Raw genomic sequence first — 19961 nt, 5'->3', positions numbered from 1 at the left:
CCACCATTGCTTATTTAGTTTAGATTATATGTGTATGCACATGCTTAGATTTTATGTAGATTGCAAGTACCAGGTATCGACTTCCTTGAATTGCTAGGATCAGTGTACCCTATCACAATATCTCAATGGTAAAAGAGAGGAGATAAATTCTTGAGTCCAAATCTTAACCTTAAGCCAATTATCCTAGAAATTAGGAGAAGTACCTGAGTTGTCTACCCTTTTGAATTCATCAAGTTATGTAAATTCATGATTTTGACACTTGACTTTGATCTAGTATTCTGTAATTTTGTTAGCTAGGGTTTTGGAACCCTAAATATTTCCCTTCTTAGCTCAACAACATGGGAAATTAGAACCCTTTAAAACTTACAAATTATTTTGCATTTAAATTATTTAATTCTTTAATGAATTAAATATATTCAATTTAAATACAAAGTAATTAATTATTAAAACATTACTCTAATTTCTCATATGATTAATTCTATAACGAATTAATTATAATATGAGGGTGAAAGTAGAAGATTTAATTGGGTAAGTTGATGGAGCAGATTATATTTGGAAAAGAATGATTAAAAATAATTAATTCTTTTTAAAAGAATTAATTATTATTATTGTAATTTGTATTAGTTAAGGTATTTGGAAAGTTCAAATATAATTAATTCTTTAAGAGAATTAATTATCACTGTAATGGGAAAATGGGTTCGGTAAGAAGTTAAGGCAGTTGCCAAACTTCTTGGCAAAAATTTATTTAATGGGAGAAAATTATTGTACCAAGGTTCTTCTCTTCACAGGAAGTTCTACAGCTACAGGAGAGGGAGAATATAGTTTTATGTGTAGTGATTGTAATAGGGAGGGGAATAGCAGTGTTATTTCTATTTTTCTGCAACTTGAATGTAATGACAGAGATAAAATAATATTGTTATTGTTTTGTTATGCATCTGAAATAAAAGAGAGTTCCATACATTAGATTCTAAAGTATAAATATGGTTTTCTTGGATTGAAAATGATTTTATAGTCATTTCTTTCATGTTTTAGGTGTAGTTTTGCATTATCATTCATATTCAGCAAAGTAAAATAATGCTTCTTTGTACTTTCCATGTGATATGAGAAATTGGATAGGTAGTCATGTGGCTATTTTTTCACTTTCTTTCTTCATTGTACAACTTATAAATCTTATAATCATATTTATCCCATAGCGATGAGTAAATGCTAGAAAACCTTTATGTTAACCAATTATTTAAATTCTCTGAATATCTTTCTAAGAGGGAGTTGTACCTCTCAATTCAGAGTAAAGCTATCAATCTCATGATAGTATTTCCAATTGTTAGTAGCAATTGTTCTTCTATTTGGGCATCTTGAGTCATTCTTTGTATTTAATTTTGGAAGGACAAAACTGTTTACTAACAATTTTTGGCAACTCTGCTGGGGAAAGAAAGCAAGTTCCAGTGCTTTTCTTTTCTTGGAAATCTGAAGGTTACCTCCCTAAGGATGGAGGTTGGTGACTCTATTGAAGATGAATACCAAAAGATATTTCAAAGATACCAGGAAATCTTGAAGGATTGGAACCCTACAAGAAATCAAGATGATGTCAATGTGTTTATTTTTATTCCTCCATTCAAAGAAAATCCAATCCAAGAAATTACAGAGGACATGGTAAACTGAGTAGCATTTTTAAAATCTTTTTATGGTGCTATCCTCATCCAAAGAAGATTTCTTGTGAAAGAGCCAAAAAAAGTACAAGAGATGTGTGAAGAAAAAGAAATTAGTGAAGTGGTTCATGAACAAGAAAACACTCTTGAAGAGGACCCTACAAACAATCAAGAGGAAGAAAAACATTCACATATTTTCTAGCCTCCTGCAAATCTTTTCCATTATCTTCCTTTGGAGGAATCAATGCAGTAATTTTTAATGGAAACACCACATGAGCAAGAAGAACCTCTGAAGGGCATTGTTGAGGTTGAATCAAGTAAGAACTTGTTGTCAGGTGTTTTCTTTTCAAAGTTAGAATCTTTTAGATTTGATACTTCTGACATATATTCAGCTGGCTACTCTAATCAAGAAAGTTTAATAGACCTTCAAGATCTAGAAATCCATAAGGGTAGCAATGCTAAAAAAAATAATTTCTTGCATGCTGATTATGAATGCCTCCATTTTGGTTACATGGAAACTAATGAAGAATCTTCATAGCCCAAGGCATTTGAAGGTGCTAAGAAATCTAAGATGGAAGTCAAGGGAAATTCTCTTATCCCCAAGCCAATTCTATGTACACAATCTGAGTTAGAAGAATTTAGGTTTGATTGTGATGATGGGTTGATGGATTTTGGTCCTGTGCTGGAATCTTTTTGTTTTGGGATAGACTTCATAAATAGATTCTTGGAACCTAAATCTTTGAAGGAGGAAGTTGTAGATTTAAATGAGAACTATGTGAGTGATCACTTCAATGATTTGAGGAAAGACTATCACCATAAAGACTCCATTTTATTTGTCAAGAATCTCATGAAAGATGTCAAGAGTGCTGATAAGAAACAACCTATGCAAGAAGACATTGAGGTGCCACAATCAATGAGCTATGATTTGGAAAGCTTATAGTTGTGGAGTTTTTCTTTTCAATGGCTACTCTCTAATTTTCATGAATGGACTCACTTGCACACCAACCATTATTTCACACCGGCGGATACTTCTCTCAACCAGTTAATGGTTTTTCATGAGTAGTCAGGTACATTCTTCTGAGTATGGGTTGCTTGCCCTACTCTTTATACATAAAGTTTTTGTTGTGGCCAGGTGTGGTTTTTTTTTGTTCTCTTTTGTGGTGCTGGTATTTTTAGTGTTTTTGGTGTTTCCCTACTCTTATCATCTCTACAAGTAGCTCTCTTTTTTCTCTTCCCTATGACTCTATTTCCCTAATGATTCTTTTCATTAATGGAGCAAATATATTTTTCAACTACACCAACTCTAGACATTTCACTTCAAGAAATTAGGGTTCATTGAAAAATAAATAATGATGAGTTGGTATAATGGAATAATACTCATCTTTACAAGCAATGGAATATGTGGACAGTAATATTAACATCTAAGGGTTTTGTTCGGAAACACTTTAAAGGCTAAATGTGTAAGTAAATATTTCGTGCCAGAATATTCAAAAAATTTGGAATGGTATGCCTCCTTTATTGGGTATTCATTACTATAGCCTATATAGAGTTATATAAAATTTGAAAGTGTAGAAAGGTGTACCTAATTTATCGGGAGTATATGGAGAGATTCATTTTGGCCATCATACATTAAGAATCTATGCTGCTAAGTTAGATAATTCCTCATCAAGAAAATCCAAAATGTGATTAATAGAAGACAGTGAACCCTATCAAGGTATTGCGTCTAAAATTTTCATGCTTAAAAGCTAAAATCACGGGCTATGGAGGTTGCTTGAAGGCAATGTGATTCTAATTTATAAAGTTTGACACTTTTTCTCCCCTCAAAGAAAGAGAAATAAGTGAAGGAAAAACCTGCAAGCTTTCAGTTGATAGGTTTTTTTGGCGTCACCATAAATCATATAACTCTTGAAATGTTTTGGTGGACAGCTATGCAATAGCTTGGAAGCTCATGCAGTGCATATGGATGGTTTGATTTATAGCACATTTGCAATCACAAAGTCTAATGCTTAAAATGCACTAACCCTAATTCGGGTTGAGATGGAATGGTTGGAAGATAAGAGGCTAAGTGGAAATAATAATTTGCCACTAAAATTATTAGGGGTTCATCAATTCTTGTAGTTTCATAATATACTGTGGCTACATGGAGAAAATCAGTTGTAATAGGCAACAGAATTGTACAGTCACACCTTATAAATGGCATATGTAATACCTTGACATAGATGTCATTGTAATTACCTGTGACATCTATTGCTATTGTAAGATTAAGACAGTAATAAAATATGCCAATTTTCTCCCATATTCACAATATCAAAGCCAAGAGATTTGATGCAGATGATACCAGCAAGAGCACCATGTTTTAAAACATGTAATGAAGGCGTCCTCTCTAGGTGGATGAAAACTCACAATCACTGAGGATATTGCAGATTGAATTGAGAAATGGGCGCTCAGTGTCTCTAATCAATTATATCATTGAAAAGGTTTTCCAATTACTCCATTTATGTGGTAACTATTCCGTGTATGTTTGCACTTGAGTAAGGGGTTCATATGTCTGCAAGTTTGTCAAGGAAAACATAGAATCCTAAAGAATGATGGGCGAGATCGTTGGACTGGAATCTATTGAAGAAATGCATTGAGACTGCATAGTGGAAGATAAACTTGTGTAGTTAAATTTTCCTAGGTTAGAACTGAAGCCAACATCAACAATCTTCCTATCATAGATTCTTTTTGTCTTGTTCATGTTACTGATGCATTAAAAGTAAAGACACGTACTTATTTGCTAAAAGAGTGCAAGGTGGAATTGGCTGAGGGCATAATAGTGGTTATTGAAGTTAAGATCGGAAGTGAAGGTTGCAATAATCATAGGCAGAACACATGGAATTAGAGGAGCCAATGTTTGCTTCTTCACTAAACATGGAGCCATAGTCATAGCTACAGATATTGCAGATGATGCTAGTTACAAGCTTCTCGAATCTCTTTCACCATGGGCAACTTATATTCACTGTGATGTGAACAAAGAAGAATGCATTAGGGCAGTAGTAGATTTGGCCATGAAAAAGCACAGCCATCTTGAAATTATGTTTAACAATGCAGGAAGGGCAGATGATGATAAAAGTAGCATTGCAAAGAATGACACGGAGAAATTTGAACACACCATGAATGTTAATGCAAGGGGAGTAATGCACAGCATTAAGCACGCTACCCATATAATGATAACCTTTAAAAAAGGGTACATAATGATCCATTTGCAAGTGTTGGGCCTTTCAGTTTTGGAGGACAAACACCCAAACACGCATCTGATAGTTGGAGTAAATTTTAGTGTTGTTATGGGAACACTTGAAGTTGAAGTTGAAGTGACTTTGTAGCCTACTTCAACTTCGAGTTGATGACGAGATGCTAAATGTCAAAATAATAACCCCAATACACATGGCAGTGCACCAACTCAAAGAATCAACCCTATTGTCAGAAGATTGTGACAATAATGGATATCACTCAAAATTGCCCTAATATTTCTTATTAAAAATATAGAACAGTTGAATGATGATTTTACACCCAATGGGTAGCACTGGACAGTAGCAGACAGAGATTCTAGAGTTCTCTGCATCCTGGCATAGAATGCAACCCCCAAAAAGAGCCAATGTTAGCTAGGGTTTTGGAACCCTAAATATTTCCCCTCTTAGCTCAACAACATGGGAAATCAGAACCCTTTAAAACTTACAAATTATTTTTCATTTATATTATTTAATTCTTTAATGAATTAAATATATTCAAGTTAAATGCAAAGTAATTAATTATTAAAACATTACTCTAATTTCTCATATGATTAATTCTATAACGAATTAATTATAATATGAGGGTGAAAGTAGAAGATTTAATTGGGTAAGTTGATGGAGCAAATTATATTTGGAAAAGAATGATTAAAAATAATTAATTCTTTTTAAAAGAATTAATTATTATTATTGTAATTTGTATTAGTTAAGGTATATTGGAAAGTTCAAATATAATTAATTCTTTAAGAGAATTAATTATCGTTGTAATGGGAAAATGGGTTCGGTAAGAAGTTAAGGCAGTTGCCAAACTTCTTGGCAAAAATTTATTTAATGGGAGAAAACTATTGTACCAAGGTTCTTCTCTTCACAGGCAGTTCTACAGCTACAGGAGAGGGAGAATACATTTTTATGTGCAGTGATTGTAATGGGGAGGGGAATAGCTATGTTATTCTATTTTTCTGCAACTTGACTATAATGACAGAGATAAAATAATATTTTTATTGTTTTGTTATGCATCTAAAATAAAAGAGAGTTTCATACATCAGATTTGAAAGTCTGAATATTGTTTTCTTGGATTGAAAATGATTTTATAGTCATTTCTTTCATGTTTTAGGTGTAGTTTTGCATTATCATTTATATTCAGCAAAGTAAAATAATGCTTCTTTGTACTTTCCTTGTGATATGAGAAACTGGATAGGTAGTCCTATGGCTATTTGTTCATTTTATTTCTTCATTCTACAACTTATAAATCTTATAATTGTATTTATCCCATAGTGATGGGTAAATGCTAGAAAACCTTTATGTTAACCAGTTATTTAAATTCTCTGAATATCTTTCTAAGAGGGAGCTGTAACTCTCAATTCAGAGTAAAGCTATCAATCTCATGATAGTATTTCCAATTGTTAGTAGCAATTGTTCTTCTATTTGGGCGTCTTGAGTCATTCTTTGTATTTAATTTTGGAAGGACAAAACTGTTTACTAACAAATTTATAATGGGTTTTCGTATTCAGTCTTATGGGTCTGTGATGATTTTCTGTTGTAATTAAATCAAGTTAAAAGAGATTTTAATGATTTGATTTAATGGAAATTTTATAAAGGAAATTTGATATTTAGTTATAAATAAAAGAATTAAATTGAAAGATTTAGTTAAAGCCTAATTATGGGTGTAATAATAGTTATTTAATTTAATAATAATATATTTAGGAGTTCATTTTTTAAATAAATGCTAAAGAGAGAAAGAAATTTATTTAATAAAGATATTTTAATTAATTTACAAAAGGTTGCACATCAAAATTAAAATATAATAAATAATAAAGGAAGAGGACATTTTTGCATGATTGCACAATCAAAGCCCTAAATTTGAGGGAAAAGTCTTTATTAGTAAATTAGAGTGCATTTCTCGACAACCAGGATTCGGAGGAGCAATTTCTGAGAAGAAGGGTTTTAGAAGAATGGGGATTATTTGTGTGCTTCGTGTGTTTGTCATTTTTAGCACTAGATCCAGGTAGGATCTTGTGGGTTTATTTGTACAATAGTTTTCCGTTCTTCAAATTTTTGTCTTCTTCGTGTCTGGATAAATCTTTTTTTGAGTTTTAAATTGGGTTGAAACCCTTGTTGTGAAATTATCATTCTTCATTTTTGAGATTATATGTATATGATTTAAGAATTAGGAAACCCTTGTTTGTTAAATTTTAGAGAATGTGTATTTTGATATGAGTAGAGTTTGAAAATGAAACTCTAATTGGTTATACAGATTTGGTTTTTTTTTGTACTTTCTCCTATCAATTTAATTGGGAAAATCTTTTTAAAATAAATTTGGAAGAGGGGGGTCAAATTTATTTGTTTAAAAAATAATAATAATCTAGTAGGCGGGGCCACCAACCACGCACCCACTTTTTCCCTTGCCTACGACAACTAATAGCAGAGCTATTGTGTACGCAACAAGTAGTGATGCAATCACAGTAGGCTACTAGGACAGTTGTGTATTGCAGGTCGACAGGCCTTAAAACTTATGTTTTTAAATTTTTTTTTAATTAAAATTTATTATTAATGAATTTTTTATTAATAGTTTTTTAATATAAATCATTACAAAATTTATAATTTATTAATTATTTTAAATTAAATTTTTAGATAGTTTGTAATTAATTTAATTAATATTATTATTAATTAATTTAATTGGTATTGGATGTTAATTGGTAAGTTTAAATAAAATTGTTTTGTTGTTAAGTAATAATTACGGTTATTAGTAAACTTTTATTATTTTATTAATAACTTGTTAATTATTATTTAATAATTTTACTATTATTATTTAATTTGTTTTATAGTCATAATAAAGACATTGATTTCTGTAAGTTAGTGGTGAATGTGTTTGTAGATTTACAAGTGGAAATGGGTTCATTCATATGGGAAATTGTAAACCTTTTTATGACAAAAACTTATAACAAAATGTAAACTAGAACCCTTCTATTAAACTAAAACTATATGTTTTCAAAACCAAACAAAACTACGAAACTAAATTGCCAATTGTATGTCTTCTTGTGTGTTGGGTTTGGAGTTGACTTAGAGTGTTGACCAATTTCGAGATGTCTACCAAAGGTCAAGAATTATTGTTTTGATGATGTGATGTGATGTCAAGGTTTGATATATGTGTACTTGATTTTGGATCAGTCATGTTAGGATGATTATATTGGTGAAATCGGTGATATTTCAGTACTTTTTGGTTGCTTGTTTAAGAACTGATATGTGGTTTATGGTCATATGAGACCTTTTTCTTTTACTGAGCTCAAGGTAGGTTATTTGTATGTTATGTTGCGAAGTGGCTTGAAATGGAGGTCAAAGCCCTAAAGAGGTTTCCTAGGTAACCCATTGTAGGTTATTTTAATAAGTGATAACATTTCATTAAATGAGAGTAAAATGAATTAATAAGAGTCATTTTTTTCCTTGCACATGCCTCAAGTGCTAGTATAGGCTAGGATGCGAGTAAAGAGGTTGCTTCATTAGTATGTCTTTTTAGTATGAAAGGTTACTCATGCCGCAAAGAGTCACTAGGGGGTCAAAGTCCAATGAGGCTACTAGGGAAACCTTAGAGTTGACTCATGTGATGACACTTGCCCACTTACATAGTAGATTTCCTACATGTCATTTTTGCCCCTAGGTTTAGATGTCATTTGTGTCTTGGTTGTTAGATTGTGGTGACTAATCAAGAAAGTATTGTACATACTCCATAATTCTTCGGTTGACATGTAATTATTAATTATAACCCTAAGGTGGTAAAAATACTTGTACAAAAGGGCTTAGGGTTAGGGATTGTTTCAGTGTGGGTGATATAAAAATTGGTTCTTGTGGCAGTATTGAGTTGTAAAGGATTACAAATTGTAATCAATAGATCATAATAATATGGGATTGTTGTTTGGTGGGCATAGTCCAAGGATTGGGTGAACCACATTAAATCTTGGTGTCTTATGTTCTTTTCTATATGATCTATTATTTTCTAATATTGTTTATATTTGCATGTAACTATTATTTCTATCTATGGTTTATTCTAACAAGTGGTATTAGAGCCTAGTTTTTTTAGTTATCCTTTGTAGGAAAGCCTCACGGTTGAGTGGGAGTCTCATATTTGAGTGGGAATGATGGCAGACGAGGGTAAGCTAAGGGTTTACAAGTTTAATGGGAAGAAATTGCAGTTATGGAAGATGCAAATGGAAGACTATCTTTGTTAGAAGGATTTGTGGAAGCCATTGGAAGGCAAAACCAAGAATCAGGGATCTATGTCAAATGACAAGTGGGATCTTTTGGACAGAAAGGAACTTGGAAGCATTTGATTATGTCTGGCACCATCAGTGGCATTTAATATTACAAAAGCAAAGACAATAGAAGAGTTGATACAAACCCTAGTGAAACTGTATGAAAAATCCTCCGCTTCAAACAAGGTATTTCTCATAAAGCATTTATTTAATATGAAAATGAAAGAAGGTGGGTCTATTGTGGATCATTTGAATGAGTTTAATACTATTATTAGTTAGTTATCTTCTGTGGGTATCAATTTTGATTAAGAAATTAGGGCTCTCTTGATTTTGTGTTCTTTTCCTGAAAGCTGGAATGGCTTGGTAATGGTTGTCAGTAATTTTGTTTCTGGATCTAGTACCCTAAAATATGATGATGTGATCAGTGTTATTTTGATTGATGAAACTCATAGAAAATCCTCAAGAAAATCTACATCTGGAAGTGCTTTGAATGTAGAATGACTAAGAGAGGAAGTAATTTTGGAAATTATGGGAAATCAAGAGGAAAGTCAAAGGGGAGAAGGTCTCAATCAAGAGGACTAAATGACTTTTGGTACTGTGGGAAACTAGGGCATAAAAAGAAAGATTGGTTGACTCGAAAGAAAAATGTAGGAGATAAACCAAATGGAGATAAAGGGGCAAATGTGCTAAGTAACAAATCCGAAGAGGATACTTGGCTTCTATCTTTAGAAAGTGTTGATGGTTCATGGGTTTTAGTTTCTAGTGCTTCATTTCATGCTACACCTTATAGAAGTTATTTCATTGATTATATCCAAGGGGATTTTGCACTTATTTATTTGGGGGATAATGAACCCTATCAGATTGTTGGAAAATGAAAAGTTAAGATTAAGTTGTAGAATGGGAATCATTTGCTACTACATGAGGTAAGACATGTTCTAAGTTTGAGTAGGAATTTAATTTAAGTAGGGAAACTCGGTGATGAGGGTTGTGTAGTTACTTTTAATGATAAAAACTAGAAGGTTTCAAGAGGTTCCCTTGTAGTAGCAAAAGGTGTCAAAGTAGGCACCTTATATCTTTGTATAGGTCATATTGTTCCTTCTACTCTAATTGTTTCAGAGAAAAGTGAATGTTCAGGAATAGTTGTTGCAATTGAGTAGGGAAAACAAATAGCTGATGTAGATTCTGATATAGCACTATGGCACACCAAAATTGAGCACATGAGTGAGAAAGATATGAAAGTACTTCATTCAAAGAAAGTTTTACCAAGTCCAAAATCTATTAATATGGATTTTTGTAAAAGTTGTGCATACGAAAAACAAAAGAGAGTGAATTTTGTGTAGATTGGGAAGGAAAATAAGAGGGAGAAATTAGAGCTTGTGCATACAGATGTATGGAGACCAGCTTAGGTATCTTCCCTTGGTGGCGCTCATTATTATATTAGATTCATTGATGATGTAACTAGAAAACTATGGGTTTATTTCCTTAGAAAAAAATCTGATGTATTTCAAAATTTAATGAAATGGAAATACTTGGTTGAAAATGAGACTGGTAAGAAATTAAAATGTCTTAGATCTAATAATGGTGGTTAGTATTACAGTCATGAATTTGAAGATTATTGCTCCACTAATGGTATTCATAGATAGAAAATTGTTCCAAGGACTCCGCGAGAAAATGGAGTGGCTAAACGCATGAATAGGACTATAATGGAGTGTGCAAGGAGCATGAGGTTGCATGTTGGGTTGCCCTTACACATGTGGGTGGAGGCTATCTATACTATTGTATATTTGATTAATAGAGGTCCCTCTACTCCTTTGGGTTGTGGTATTCCAAAGGAAGCATGAAATGGTATGAAGGTGAGTTATTCTTATCTCAAAACCTTAGGTTCTGAAGCATTTGGTCATATAGTTCTAAAAATAGAACCAAGCTGGAAGCTAAGTCAAAGAAATGTGTCTTTTTTAGATATGGCATTGATGAATTTGGTTATAGGTATTGATCTATAAGTAATATTGACAAGTGAGTGTCAACCCACTTAACCATCTTCACTATACATGTTGAGTATACAATGGAATCTGAGCTAGAATTCCGTTATGTGTCAAGTCACAAAGAGTGCCAAGAAAACTATAGTTGTTGCCGAGCATAACACATTACAATAGATGTCGAGTGACTCAAGATCCAATAGGAGCTGAGCAAAGAAGGAATTCAACAAGTGTCGAGTGATACAATAATCCTATACGAGCTGAGTAATTCAAGAATTAGTGGAAGCCAAGCAAGGCAAAAAAATAGTAGGTGCTAAGTAATGCAAAAACTATAGTAGATGTCGAGCAATCTAGAATAGATGGTGTCGTGCATCAGTATTACTTCATGTGTCGAGCAATGCAAGATTAGCATAAAAGTTTGTGCAATCACAAGCCAAGATGAAAAATGGTTATGCATGACTCATTGATTGGATAAAAAGGATAAGATCAAATCCTCGCAATCACCTATATGATCCTCATGCAACCAATCAGAAAATTGGAAACTGCATGCAGCCAATAGGTGAATTTCAAGGGTTTGAGCGGGAACATTTAAAATAAGGATGAATGATGGACCACTAATCTTTATAAGGGAGTCTTGATGCTATTGAAAAGAGAGAGAGAGAGAGAGAGAGAGGAGAGAGAGAGAGAGGAAAAAGGAATCATGAGAAGAAGGAAAAGTAGAGCCTATTAAGGTCGCTCCAAAACATTGGTGTCAAATATTTAGAGGAAAGGATAGCATTTAATCATAATAGAACAAATAACACAATTAATAGATCAAATCTAGCAGAGATTACTTAATAGTAGAGTAGATCAAGTACCTAAGATTAGCATCAGAGATTGCATTAGATCAGGTGTATTACTCTAATACTTTCTCACAATTGTATTAGGAACTTGGAAATCCCATGGACTTGAGTAGATTTAACAACCATCTGTAAATCCTTTAACAGGGTGGCATTCTAAGTTGAATGTTCTTAAGTCCTCTAACAAGGCACACTCCTAATAGGGTGTAGAATTCCTTTAACAAGGTCACATTTAACAGTTTGTTGTAGCCTTTAATAGGGAAAACCATCAAAAGTGATTGAAATCAATTGCTGCAGTAATATTGTGGGTATCATCCCTACCCAAGTTTTACCTTCTTATTCCTGGAGAGTTTCTGGGTTACCAAAATCTCAAGCATTGTGTGGTGATGCATGTTTGTTTCTCATAATTGTTTAATGTTTATATGCATGCATGTTAATTTTAGGTATATGTTATTAAGGGTTAAAACAGTGGTTAAAAGGCCAATACTTCTAATTCACCCCTCCTCTTAGAAGCATTCTTCCCACTAAGACATTCCAACAATTGGTATTAGAGCCAAGTTCTCTCAAGAAGAAGCCTAATAGCTTGGAGGAAAAGATCTGAAGATGGAAGTTTTCAAACTTGGAAAGATCATTGAGAACCAGGTGATAGATGTGCATCTCGCTCTACACAAAGTAGAGGAAGTTAGAGAGGAATTAAGAAAATCCTTTAAAAGAAGGAAGGAAATAGCTATAGCCAAAAATGATATTCACTACAATGAGATTGACACCACACAAGTATTTTCCAAAGGAGATTTGAAATAATTTGATGCAACAATAGCAGAACTGATGGAGTAAAACATAATTCAAGCAGAAAAGATAAGAACTCTTAAGATAGAACATGAATCAAAGGCCATGATGCTATGTGAAATCATTGAACAAAAGAAAAGAGTAGTTGAGGATAGAGTCATGATGGAAGATGACAAAAGAAATCTTGCAAACATACTTGAAGAAAAATGTACTGAATTAACAAGGATCTCAAACATGCAAAAGGATACACTTGCCCAAATGATGAACCTTCATCATGAACTCAATATGAAAGATATTGAGATCTCTACTTTGAGGATTCAAAATGAACAACTATAGAATGAATTGAATAGAGAAAAAGAAACAGCAGAAAATTCAACAAGTCAAGTGAAGCTATCAAGTACTTTGAACAGTTGTTGAAATCCCCAAGATCAGCCAATGATACATCAGGATTTGGATACATCAACACTAAAGTTGGAGAATCATCAAAAAGTGTTGAACATAGAAGTGACAAAGGTAAGGATTCTAAAGCCACTTGTCATTACTCTAATAAAAAGGGGCATACTGCTAATGTTTATAGGAGTAGAAGGATCAAAAAGCCAAACACACCCAAAAGCAAGGGTTACTACCACAAGTGCAACATGCAAGGACATATGACAGAAGACTGCAGGTCTAAAGTCACAAGGACACAAAAATTTGATGGAAACTACCATAATTGCAAGAAGTATGGACACAAAGCCTTTGAATGCAAATCAAAGCCTATGTAGACACCAAATCAGCATGTATGGAGGGACAACTATCTACACCATTACAATTGGGATTACAATACAAGGCAAATCTATCACTATTGTCAAGAGTATGGACATATACCTCAGAACTGCATAAGAACACACTTCAAGGGGAACTATAAACGATGGTTGAACCAAACTACTTGCTTCAATTGTTTGAAAACTGGACATGTCAAAAGGAATTGTCCAACAAAGGCCAACGCACCCAAGATTGAAATAAATAAGGGCAAAGAAAAGGTTGATGTGGAACACATCAGATCAAACATGAAGAAGACATGGCAAAAAGAGGATGAACTAAGTACATCCAATGGAAGGCTTACTTCACCAACGAGGTCAAGTGATCATATCTCATCAAACTAATTGCAAGATGAGCCTATAGGGATGATACATATAAGGATGTATCATACATCAAACCTAAACCATGATGAAGCACTGCAAAGTATAAATTTTCATGAGATAAGATGCTAAGACAAAACTTGAATGATGATGTCGACCTGTCTTTGATTTTCGAGTAAAACTATAGTGGTGGCCGAGTTATTAACAAATTCAATAGATGCCGAGTGTGAATAGCTACTGAGTGGATGTCGAGTTAAAAAGCCTTTGGAAGCTGAGTGACAGGTGAAGGTACAAAAATGCATTAAATGCAAAGTGTTTTTTCAGCAGCTTAAAAGTAAAAATTAATTCATTTTGAGTCATTCAAATGAAGAGCGATTACCAGGAGCACAAATGAGCAATTTTTAAGCATTCAATCAGTGATCTGTAGTGATCTAGCATCTACCCAAGTGATTTAAGCATTTAACCAGGAATTTCCTTCAGGTGTTGAGTTTTATGGTTTGTGAAGTTTGCATTAAACATCAAACCCTAGTTCAGTCAAAATGGTGTCTAGTTCAAAGTTGACCCAAAGGAAGGAAAGCCATGAAATTCAACTTGTTAGTAATGAGGTTAAGCAACTTGAATTTAGTCCAATCCTAGAAGTTGCATATAAAAATGATCCTGCTGGTGCCCTATCCACCATTCCTGAAAAATTTGTTATGGTTCAAGATGTGCAAAAATGTTGCAACTGCAAAATAGTAGCCATAGGAGACTTAGAAATATTTAATGCTTTTGACAAACTATGTGATAATGGTATATTGAAAGATGATTTTTCTATCATAGAGAAGAAGGGTTTAACCAAAGCCCTAAATTTTCCAATCGTATTCAAAACTAAGTGGATATGCATAATACTTAGAAAAATCCATGATGGAGCATTCTGGTTAGAGCAAGGACTAGTCAAGATTACCAAGAAAATGGTTCATAGGGTCATAGGTTTTCCAACCCTAGATCGGCCAAAGACATTGAGAAGTGACAAAAATGAAACAATTGAGAAGAACACAGGAGCAAAGTGGAATAACAGAGGCATGACCATAGATACCATAACTAATCCACTTCTAGACTTTGCTATGAGGATCATATCACATAAATTTTATCAGTCCAGCAGGTTGAATAGTATACCCTACATAGTAGTGGACGTGGCATATAAGCTTGTAAAGAAAGACCACACCTATGATCTTATAGAGCTCATGTTGCAACAGATTAATGAAAATCTTGGAGCTATTAGAAAGTCCAAGGGAGCACAATGTAAATTTGGGTTAGTGCTAGTTTGTATGTTCTTTTATATGATGAAGGAATTCCCTTCATTTGGCAAAGTCAGCTGGAGTCAAAAAATAATAATTGTTGATCAAATAAATGATTTCATTGCACAAATAGGAGATAGCTTTGACGATCAAATGTCTATCTATTTTGATGATTTCAAGAATCCAATGAAGAAAAGAATGAGGATACCAATCTCACTAGTAGAAAAGCATGTAAATGACATATGCTTTTTGGTTGACATTGATTCTACTTACATCCAAGTAGTCCTTCCAAGAGCAAGATGGCTTAGACCATTGGGATACAAGCTTGATGTTGACCAAGCTTCTGCAGCCATCACAGCATTACTTGTAGAGGAAATGGACAAAATTGCAAAGGCATTTTGGATATATGACACTGTCAAATCAATACTAGTTACCGAACTCAAGACAGCCATAGCAGTAAAGAAAAAGGAAAAGTTAGTAAAGAAGATAAAGAAGAAATTTGGTGTTGAAGAAACAAGTACAGCAGGCGAAGAAGAGGAGATTACCAAAGAAGAAGAAGAAGGTGATGATAAGAAAGATGAGGATGAGCCAAAACAAGGGCCACTTGAATTAACACCAAGCCAAGGTGAAGACAAAGATGAGAGCATTGAGGAAGAAGAAGCCAAGGAAGCACCCATCAAGGGCAAAGTCATCAAAAGGAAGGCAAAGACACATCTTGCTCCTCAGCCCAAATCAAAGAAAGTTGCCATGACAACATCCAAGAAGCCAAAAACCAAAGCTATGACAAGGGCCTCCACACAAAAGGCCAAAGAAGAAGCCACAAAGAAGAAGACAACCAAGAAGGCACAAGAAGAGCCAAGGAAAAGGAAGAGATATGTGGTTCAACCTGATACTGATGAAGAAGATCAGTCTGAAAAAGTAAGTCATCCTCCTAAGTCCTCAATTGATATATTATGTGAAAAGATTAGGAATGGAGACTTAAGTGGTATGAAAAAGATTGATTTCAATAAGTTCACCAAAGAGGAACAAAACAACATAGAAGAATCAGTCTATGCATTAATGGGACAGTTCAAGTATACACCTCTTGAACTTTATGGGAAATTGCCAAAGGAATTGTCTAAAATTGTAGAAGATAGATGGCATTTATGTCTAATGATGGAGAAGGAGATGAGGGAATCAACCCTAGCAAGTATACTACCTGATTTCACAAAGGAACAAATAAATAAAGTAGTCAAAAGGCATAACACTAGGTTGACACCTAAGTATAGGGCATTCTCCATTTTACAAAATAAAATTGAAGAAGTTGTATAGAAAACCACAAGATTGTGGAAGAATTTATATAAGAAAATTGAAGATGTCCTTGAAGAGGAATACAAAGAAGAAGTTGTTGCTAAACCTGAGGAAAGAAGGAAGAGGAGAGAAGAGAAGACAAAAGTAGAGAAAAAGGTTAAAGAGGAGGAAAGCAAAGGTATTGATGAGCAAAAAAGTGTGCAAGACACACAACTTCCACCTCCTAGCCCTCCTCACTCTACTACCACACCTGCAAAAATAATAAAGATTAAGGATATTGTTGACACCTCAAGTCAAAACATCAACCCATTAACTATAGAGGATCTCACTAAGATCCTTGACCAAACAACTCTTCAAGCATAGTTGTGTACAAGTCCCATATTGGTCAGTGTAGATGATCTTCAAAAGTCAATAGATAAACCCAAAGAAGCCAAGGTATCACCACAAGAACTACCTCAAATCATTCAAACTACTGGACTTTCATTTCTTCCACCTCCATCACACCAAGAATAGCCATACAAGCTCAACAGGAGTTGAGTGCAATAGTAGGTGAAGTCACAGGTATAACAACACAAAGAGCAAGTACACCTCCAGCAGTAGTGACACAAGAAGAAGAAGAAGCCAAGCAAGAAGAAGAGGATAAAGAAGAAACACAGGATAAGGAGGAGTCTACAATACAAACTTTGGTTGAATTGCCAAAAATAGTTACTCCTACCAAACCTGTCTAGTAGATGAGTATTGACAAATTGACCTTACAAGTTAGTACACCAAGCTCAAGTTCTATTAGGGTAGCCAGAACCATTCATTATGGTATTCCTGAGCTTGATGAAGAAATCCAAATACCCTATTATGATTCAAGCACTCTAACTGAGGAAAAGATGAATGAAATATAGTGTGCATTGGATAAGAGAAGGAGGTAAGAGGCATCAAGGAAAGACTACAAATATAAGCAAGAAATGAATGAGATCAAAGATATATTTATGGATGCATTTAGTCTACAACCTCCAGATTCTAATAGGCCAATCCTTGAGCAACTATCTGATATAGTTGACCAAGTGAATAATGAAGACCATGATACAAATGTAAAACTCATTGAATGGTCAGAGAAGAAGTTTCTAGGAAAATTCAACCAAAATATAGCCAATAACATTATTTTGGGACAGGTTGACCTAGCCAAGAAACTGGATAATGTAAAGATTGTATTAGGGAATATCTTTTCCCTTTATAGAAAATTGTGTGATTTTTCCAAGTTCACACAAGAAATAAATCAGAAAATTTTGAACATTGAGAGAAACCTTAAGCTCTCCAGTATGCAACTACCCTCAAATCCTACACAGAGTGAGAAGCATTTTACTCAAACGCTTCATATTCAGAGAGAATTAGTTGCATTATCTGTAGAAGAGGCTACTATCAAAGAAAAGTTAATGCAAATGCAAGCATCTATCACTCCCCATTTAGAAGTCTTACATAAGGAGAAAATGTATGTAGAAACAGTCTTGAAGAAGGATCCAAACATTTCTATTCATGAAAGACTTGTTGCTCTAGCAGTAGAGCTTGCAATCCAACACAAATCATTGGATATTGCATTGAATAACTAGATGTAGCTCTCAAAATACTCCTTGAGGTAAACAAGACATTTTTGGCCAAGCATGGCATTACTGTTTAGAACTCTTTGACATAATTATCAAAAAGGGGGAGATAATATAGAAAAGGGGAAGATAATGTAGGAGATATATTAAGGGGGAGCACAATTGCCAAATTTTGAAATTTTGTTTAGCTTGAAGTTGATTGACTATAAATACCAATAAAGGAGTCAAGGGACATGCAAATTTTGGTAATCACATGGAGACAGGATCAAAAGGCATTAATAGGACAGAAACAAAAAACATTAGGCGCAATGGCACAAGATATCAGAATTCATGACATAATAAGGCATAATCAACTCAGGGGGAGTCATAAGGTATATTGTTGTTCACAATATCTTCTTGAAATTCTGTAAGTGAAGAAAGGACACAAGCATTGGATCATGAAGGATCAGTAAGTGTTTTTGACACTCATGTCAAAGGGGGAGATTGTTGATCTATAAGTAAGATTAACAAGTGAGTGTCAACACACTTAACCATCTTTACTATACATGTTGAGTATACAATGGAAGTCAAGCTAGAATTCCTTTATGTGTCGAGTCATAGATAGTGCAGAGAAAACTATAGTTGCTACTAAGCACAACACATTACAGTAGATGCCGAGTGACTCAAGATCCAACAAGAGCCGAGAAAAGGAAGAATTCAATAGGTGTCAAGTGTTAAAATAATCCTATATGAGCCGAGTAATTTAGGAATCAGTGGAAGCCAAGCAAGGAAAAAAACTAACGAGTGTCGATTAATGCAAAAACTACAGTAGATGCTAAGAAATCTAGAATAGATAGTGTCGAGCATCAGTATTACTTCATGTGTTTAGCAATGCAGGATCAACATAAAAGTTTGTGCAATCACAAGCCAAGATGAAAAATGGTTATGCGTGACTCATTGGCAGGATAAAAAGGATAAGATCAAATCCTCACAATCACCTATATGATCCTCATGCAACAAATAAGAAAATAGGAAATTGCATGCAGCCAATAGGTGAATTTCAACGGTTTGAGCAAGAACATTTTAAACAAGGATGCATGACAAACCACTAATCTTTATAAGGGAGTCTTGACGACATCGAACAAAAAGAGAGAGAGAGAGAGAGAGAGAGAGAGAGAGAGAGAGAGAGAGAGAGAGGAAAAAGGAATCGTGAGAAGAAGGAAAAGAAGAGACTATCAAGGTCATTGCAGAACATTGGTGTCAAAGATTTAGAGGAAAGGACAGCATTTAATCAGAACAGGACAAGTAACACAATCAGTAGATCAGATCTAGCAGAGATTAGTTAATAGTAGAGCAGATCAAGTACCTGAGATTAGCATCAAAAATTGCATTAGATCAGGTGTATTACTCTAATACTTTCTCACAATTGTATTAGGAACTTGGAAATCCCATGGACTTGGGTAGGTTTAACAACCTTCTATAAATCCTTTAATAGGGTGGCTTCTAAGTTGAATGTTCTTAAGTCCTCTAACAAGGCACACTCCTAACAAGGTGTAGAAATCATTTAATAGGGTCACATTTAACAGTGTGTTGTAACCTTTAACAGGGCAGGCCTTTAACAGGGCGAACCATCAGAAGTGGTTGAAATCAAATGCTACACTAATTTTGTGGGTATCATCCCCACCCCAATTTTACCTTCTTATTCCTGGAGGGTTTCTAGGTTACCAAAATCTCAAATGTTGTGTGGTGATGCATGTTTGTTTCTCATAATTGTTTAATGTTTATATGCATGCATGTTAATTTTAGTTATATATTATTAAGGGTTTAAAAAGTGGTTAAAAGGCCAATACTTCTGATTCACCACCCCTCTCAGTAGCATTCTTTCCACTAAGACATTTCAACAATAGGCTTTGGGATTTTAAAAATTATAAAATTGTAAGAAGCA

At 34.1% G+C, this 19961-nt stretch overlaps 1 protein-coding gene across 1 annotated transcript; it reads left to right on the top strand.

Annotated features, from left to right (window-relative positions):
- The first annotated feature begins 684 nt into the window (after positions 1–684).
- Positions 685–5008, top strand: LOC149566524 (short-chain dehydrogenase reductase 2a-like). The gene is made up of 2 exons (XM_089816495.1): positions 685–701; positions 4480–5008. Exons 1-2 carry the CDS (start codon positions 685–687, stop codon positions 5006–5008), a joined length of 546 nt encoding a protein of 181 aa, XP_089672621.1.
- Positions 5009–19961: the final 14953 nt, after the last annotated feature.

Source organism: Cupressus sempervirens, chromosome 3 (assembly GCF_028749045.1).
Source record: "Cupressus sempervirens isolate cs-2001-9-10 chromosome 3, ASM2874904v1, whole genome shotgun sequence".
NCBI lineage: Eukaryota > Viridiplantae > Streptophyta > Pinopsida > Cupressales > Cupressaceae > Cupressus > Cupressus sempervirens.
The sequence above is the reverse complement of the archived record's forward strand: the minus strand, read 5'-3'. Positions and strand labels throughout refer to the sequence as shown.